The following is a 7198-nucleotide window of genomic DNA, read 5'->3' as shown; positions in this document are numbered from 1 at the left end:
CTGAACTGAATTTATGGAAGCTTTACTTAGGTCCTTGCATGGTTTAATGATATTTTATTATTAGAATGAAATCTTGGGGGATAGGATATCTTTTTCCCTATCTTTGTCGCCCCTTTCGTATGCAGAGCCCCTAAATATTTAGGAAATGCCTTTAGATTGGAAGGACTAATCGCGAGAGTAATATGCTGCTGAACCGTTATATAAAATAATGTTCCAATTTCGGGAGGTTAAGCTTCACAGAGATCCTAGGATTGTTTTAGACTAATTAAAGCTACGTTTCTTCACCTTCGAATACAGAGGCCCTAGAAAGACGCCTGGGGCTCAGCTGCTTGTAGCAATATAAATAAAATATCTTAATATCTTTTAAACACATACGTACATACCAAATGATTAATTTTTTAAAAACTTATTCCAATAAGTTTAAATATTATACTTTCAAATAAAGTTATATATGGAACAATTATTAATCTCATCATTTTTAATTAAAAATGTAATAAATTTACTAAAAACATATAGGTAAACAAAACATCTTTCTTATTAAATATCTAACTAATGAAGCTGCCTTTTCCAGATTAATCAACAAGTTTGGCTGCCTTTATCTTATTATTTACTGTTTAAACATTAATCTTAACATAATTTGTACAAATCTAATTTATTACTTTTAATTTAACAATATTTTCACAAAGAAACAAGTTTAGTAATTTGGAAGCTGTTTTTTCACGCAAAAATGATTTTAAACATTTTAATCTGGTGTAAACCCGGTCGTTGAATATTATTAAAAAGGTTTCAATATTTTCATTTCATTCAAAATTCGCTTATTAGTCTTAAAATAATTATAATCTATGTTTACATGGAGCAGAAAGATCATAAAATGGGGCAAAACTTGACATAAGGACAAAAACAGTTTTCCCTCTTGCCCCAAATCTCGGTGTTTTTGCGCAATACTTGAATAATGCCGCGTTACAACCATTTTTTATATCAAAAATAAATGTCGTCTTTGTTGGATTTTTTCATAACTGCGGCATACAAAAGAGTTTAAAATGGACTATTTAACTAAGAGAGTTTATTTTGAATAGATTCTAAACTTACAAATTCGTTGTAAATTAAAACTATTTAGAAAGCTATTTTTGCTATTTTACTTTAGAAGAAGAAATTATCTTTAATTTTAAATTTTCAGTTTCAAAAAGTATCTTAATTAATTAATTGTTAAGTTCCTTTTAGTATTGAATTCTTATACATACATAAAAATATATAGTCATTACAATGTAGCGGACATAATTTAAATGAAGGCTAGCTTCGCTCTGATTTATAATGACTTCCTTGTAAAAATTGCCTGTTGTAAAATTAGATTAAATTGAATGTTGTATAAAATCTGATTTGAGATTCCTCCTTTAAAATATATGAAGGGGAGGAATTTGCTATAATTAAGTTTAACCTGCCCTTTTAAAGCCTCCCCACCCTGAAATATAAACGGGGGAAGTATCAATCTTTTGTTAAGAGAACAATTAGCCATTATAACCTAACCTAATTTGTGTGCATATAATTCTAATATTCAGTATTGTGACCACTTTAGTTCAATAAACTTGTATATATTTTGACCCACTGTTGTTTGGGGTTCGAAGCGAAGCTTCTCTACAAATTAAAGTCTGTCAGTCCGTCGTGTACGCAACTCACGTCTTACCACCCCCCCCCCCCCCCCCCCCCGACAAAACTATGACTATGGCAGAGAACAACTATTTTAGGTTAGTTTAGGTTATAGGCTAGGGAGCGGGACTTTTTATTTAAGTCTCGGGATGATTTAAGGCAATTATCTGCTCTTTTATACCTTTTCAAACACAACACTCCTAGAGGCTAAGGGGGCATCCGCTATTATTGTACATTTACATAATATACAATTTTATTTATTTTTTTAATCTACAAAACTACGTTTATTAAAAATTATGTTACAAAATCACATTAGATTGTCTGAATTAAATTAATTACATATAAATGGCACATAAATAAGTACATGTTTGAAAGTATTTATGATTGAACCTTACAGAATTCCAAAAAGTTTTAAAAGTGATATTTCTATTTCACTTTGAAGTATTTTAAGAACTTGAGCATTTTAATAAAGTATTTGAATATTTGACATTAATGAAAGTAATATTTCAAGCATCTATTTTTCCTTTTTATTTTTGACGTCAAGTATTTTCATCAGGTTTTTGGACATGTGATAATGAGGGTTGTCCACTCCATCATTCTTTTCTAAAGAAAATAGACAGAATAGTTATTTACCGCATCGTATTATAAACATCTTTCCGCGGATATAAAAATGTGCAATTATAAAGTTTAAACCAGTTTGTTAGCCTAGAGATGCCCCGAGATACGGGCTAAAACATCTGGTTTTAATATAATGATCATAAATTTTTATATTCGTAGAAAACTGGATATAATACGATACGATATATAATTTTTCAGTATGGCTTAGAACTGGTTCTAATCCAGCGGATGTTAATCTGTTTCGAAGAATAGCTATTTTAAAAGTCATAAATAGCTAGGAGTAAAGCTAGAAGTCTTGAGGAATAAGACAAATGATGATAATTTGATGTACATTTACAATGATGATAATCATAATTACCCCTACTGTAGATTAAATTAATGGTTAAAGGGTTTGGCCCTTACTAGTTTAGAACCAACTAATTAAAATTCAATAAAAGCATCTAAAGTTTTTGAGCTAACAAAGTACATAATTAAGAATAATATACACATTTTTAAAAAAATATATTTAAACAAGAGATTAAGTTCTTTAACAAGCCGAAGCCAAAAATTCTAACACATATAGTGATATAGGTAGATATTTTTTATAAATATGTTTATTACATAGATTACCTAAATCTAGAAGGAAACACAGGAACAATGTATCCACTGCCATAGAAAATACAGAGAAGAAACAACTTGATATCATGTAGGCACTAATATTTCATATATTTAAACAATAGTAAACTTTATTATTAAATTGTTAAGGATTATGGGTTGAAATGAATATCATTCCAAATAAAAAGTAAAAATAGTTTAAAGCTTTTGTTGTCAGAAACAAATGACTAGGATTCTGACAAACAATTTTATAAAAAAATTTCACCACAACCCACTTCCTTCTTCCCCCTCTCTTGTTACCCACTTCACTTTAGTTACAGAACAACACAAGTTTTACACCAACATTACGCCACAAAAATATCCAAATTTACAGTTATTTCAAATGGAATTAGTTTGCTGAATCCCAGCCCCTGGCTTTTGTAATCAAAAGATGTATGACAATACTATTCAGAGTTATATTAGTGATAGGGAAGGACACTTGCTTACAGTTTAGGAGACAGATATGTGCTAAGGCAGTGATAATATGGATACGCCTTCATTGGTCATATAAGGGGCGTGCAGGAGTGGAGTAAGGGAAAGTCAACATTACCATGAAAATAAAAAAAAATGTTCACCCCTGAAAAATCAACTTTCCATCAAATGTTTGTAGACGCCTTTTATTTTAATTTGATAGATTCTAAAAAAGTTTCACAATAATTAGAGATCTTATAGTTTATTTAATTAATTTATTGTTTAATTGAATATATTCCTGATTGCAATGATAATGACTGGTACAAAATAATAGTTTAGTTTGGGGCTCGCCATGTCAAGTGGAACTTCACCATCTAGTTTACCTGAAAATTAATATTTTTTTTGTAATGAATTAAATTTCTAAAAAGTCGTGTAAAAGGACCAACTTATTAACTTGCACAGTTAGGATTTCCTGACAAATTATGTGCATTATGATTTTTAACTGTACAGAATTGACTGCATAATCATGCACTTTGTAAGCAAGATTTGATTAAATTAATGTGTAGAGGCTAGGGGCAAAGTCACCAGTTAAATATAAATTACCTGAAAATACATAAAAAGCCAAAACAGTTACGCTGCCCACCACGACAAGCTTACCCAAGAACATCAGGAAGTCTGTCACCTATAATTAGATAGATAAACATATTCTCATCGTTTGGTCATAGACAGATAAATATATGTGGACAGGCATCCGGCCCCCTCCATAATTTAAAATAAGGGGGAGGTAATTTTAATTCTTCCTATGCCTAATGCCTGCGGGGGCCCTAACCCAGTACCAAATATAACCTAACACCACCTGACCTAAGTAATAAACAGTAGAAAGAAAAAATAACCACCCCCTCCACCACCCCCTCCCCTTATTTTCAATTTATTTCATGATATCAGAAAGGGAGGTGGGGGGGGGGAGGTGGTTCAGTTATTGGGGTACTTTGTGTGATAGCCCCGAATTTCGCAATGTCAATAAAATGTTAGCCTTGACCATATTTTTAAAAGCTAAATAGTTGCCACAGCCCATATGAATTACTTAATGGCAGGTTTAAAAAGGATAGATACAGCTGGAATTTAAAGGACAATGGTTGGTAATGTATTTAAACAAAATTTCCTCTTCTATATATTAAAATCATTAGCCAGAAAGTTTGTACACTGCTAGTTTGAATAAACCAATTGACATTTAATACAAGTATTCAAAATTTTTAGGCAAATGAAAGTTTATAAAACTTTGCATACCAGTATATTTTACAGTCCAATGTTGCCCACTTCCAGCTGGGTTAATGGATAAATCTTACTTTGTCAAGAACAACTGCTCTGACCATATTTCTTGTGATGAGACTGAAAGCTTCCCGTGCTGACCGACAGAAATTGTATCCGTAGCTGGCCGTAATAATGTAGGCATTTCTGTTTATAAACTTCAGAAACTTTTCTAAAACAAGATGAAAACATTATGTAGATAGTTTGCACAAAGTTATTATGTATGCATTTCTGTTTATAAACTTCAGAAACTTTTCTAAAACAAGATGAAAACACTATGTAGATAGTTTGCACAAAGTTATTATGTATGCATTTCTGTTTATAAACTTCAGAAACTTTTCTAAAACAAGATGAAAACATTATGTAGATAGTTTGCACAAAGTTATTATGTATGCATTTCTGTTTATAAACTTCAGAAACTTTTCTAAAACAAGATGAAAACACTATGCAGATAGTTTGCACAAAGTTATTATGTATGCATTTCTGTTTATAAACTTCAGAAGCTTTTCTAAAACAAGATGAATCATTATGTAGTTAGTTTGCACAAAGTTATTATGTATGCATTTCTGTTTATAAACTTCAGAAGCTTTTCTAAAACAAGGACAAAAACATTATGCAGATAGTTTCACAATATCAGGTACAAATGTATCACAAAATTAGTTGATATGAACATACTTACTATTTAAGACTTGAATATAGAAATACTTCGCTTATAACAATAAAACTATAGTGGTCATAGGACTCCACAACCCAAAATTAAAGATATTGTACATAAAAATAAAACACAATGTTAAAAAAGTAAAATCTTCATGTTTATAAAGGACTTCCTGGTTGCTATGCTTTTCAAATTATACCCAACTAATAGAGGAATCAGCATGCCAAGTCTAAAATCTATGGTACATTCTAGAATGCCTAAATTATGAGCAAGAGCTATCTGTTACGGACCAAACCCAAGTATAGAGTAGCTTTAGCTGCAAAAAATAGTATGTCTGCAAAATACAGATAAAGTTAATTAGGAAATTTTGTTGATTTTAAAATTGTGTACGTTTGAAACTCCCCCCCCCCCCCAAAAAAAAAGCCTAAAACCTGAACAGAGAACCAAACAAAAATCCTAGTGTATATGATAAAATTACTTACCAAGACAGTAGAAGCAACACTTACAGCAACACATAATTGCCTGAACATTAAACGGAACATTTTAATATTTTTTAGTAGCGAAGCAATCTCTATTTGTAAATATAAATAGTAAAGTTTTTGGTTAAGAAAATAAATATCTTGAAAATTGTTTGTCCAATTGAGAAATGCTTTTCTAGGAAGTCTTTTTATATCTTCTATGTCGGTATTATTTCATTTTCTCGCTTACTGTCCCTAGATGCAATGGGTGAATCCACTCCCAATTTAAAATGTTCATAGGCTGTTATTTAATACTAGCGGCTTCGCCCCTAGCCTCTAGGGGCTGTGCCCCAAGAGGTTTGATCAACCTAATTTTTCGTATTTTAGATTTAAAAAGAAAAAGTAAAAAAAAAGTTTTTTTGGGGGGGGTATTTTTCATTTTTTGGGGGGGTTGGGGGTGTCCCAACCCCCAAGAAAATAGCTTAAAACCATCACAGGACAAGTAGGTATATTCCCTGAAGAGAAGAGCCCAATCGGTCCAGTGGTTACTGAGATCTTAAGCTTCAGACGGACAGACAGACGGACAGACGGACAGACAGACAGACAGACATCGTTCTACTTTGTATTATAGATTGACGTCTGTATATTATTAAGAAGATTCTTCAGATTAATAAACATCATGTCCGTCGGTCTGTCTTGTATTTAGTCTGTTCATATTGTAAAGACGATGTTTTTTTATGATTCTGCTGACTAATCTATTCTGAAAATAACTCTGTCCGACTCCGCAGGTCTTTCAGTAATATTAAGGATATCAAATTTGGGGTATAGTCCTTTCCACGACATCACTCCATAAGGAGCGATTCTTCGTATTTTTAAAATGACTTTTTATGGGTTATTTTAGGTTAGGAGGTTATATTGCGTTAGGTGATTGCCCCACAGGGTTAGGTAATTGGCCCCGCAGGGTTAGAGCCCCCCGCAGGGGCTAGAAATAGGAGAAAAGCTACTGTGAAAAATACGAAGAATCGCTCCTTATGGAGGGATGTCGTGGAAAGGACTATACCCCAAATTTCTGTATTTCATTTGTTCTTTTCTCGTTTACTTTTAAGCATAAATGACTATTAGACATCAATTATAAACCATATTGAAAGCCCAAAAAAGAGACCTTCCTTACCTTTACTAATATATTATCCATGTTCTTCTCTTTTATCTTCTCCTCAATGTATTGTATGGCCAGTCTAAAGACATTATATAATTTGGTTGTTTTAAATACAACTTTTAATTTAAAGTTATAAGACAAAACTAATTTTCGTATTGTGTGCAAGACAAAATATCTTCGTTCGAGCTAGAGAGAAGTTCATGTTGTAATCGTAAAATTTGTCAAATAATTTTAGTTCTAATTAAGAAAATTTGAAAAATATGTTTAATATTTAAATCATATTTAAAGTAAAAAATTATCTGCTTATTTTGTGTC

At 31.6% G+C, this 7198-nt stretch overlaps 1 protein-coding gene across 3 annotated transcripts in view; it reads right to left on the bottom strand.

Moving 5' to 3' along the window:
- Positions 1 to 1895: 1895 nt before the first annotated feature.
- The window catches only part of LOC145318839 (choline transporter-like protein 4), a 47925-nt gene continuing 42622 nt past the window's right edge, over positions 1896 to 7198 (bottom strand). For 2 of the 3 annotated variants that reach the window (XM_080160490.1, XM_080160489.1), the window contains exons 23-29: positions 6899 to 6962; positions 5752 to 5791; positions 4653 to 4786; positions 3910 to 3988; positions 3607 to 3689; positions 2872 to 2956; positions 1896 to 2247 (exon numbers count right to left, since the gene is read on the bottom strand). In XM_080160490.1, the coding sequence (XP_080016616.1) occupies positions 2159 to 2247; positions 2872 to 2956; positions 3607 to 3689; positions 3910 to 3988; positions 4653 to 4786; positions 5752 to 5791; positions 6899 to 6962 (574 nt within the window). In that variant the 3' untranslated portion in view covers positions 1896 to 2158. Of the gene's footprint in view, positions 2248 to 2871; positions 2957 to 3606; positions 3690 to 3909; positions 3989 to 4652; positions 4787 to 4958; positions 5039 to 5751; positions 5792 to 6898; positions 6963 to 7198 lie in introns of those variants that run through there. The other variant, XM_080160491.1, reaches the window with a different exon arrangement.

The sequence above is a fragment of the Acartia tonsa genome, chromosome 5, assembly GCF_053477335.1.
Source record: "Acartia tonsa isolate MP-2025a chromosome 5, ASM5347733v1, whole genome shotgun sequence".
Taxonomy (NCBI): domain Eukaryota; kingdom Metazoa; phylum Arthropoda; class Copepoda; order Calanoida; family Acartiidae; genus Acartia; species Acartia tonsa.
Note: the sequence above shows the minus strand (reverse complement) of the source record. Positions and strands in the feature narration are given on the sequence as shown.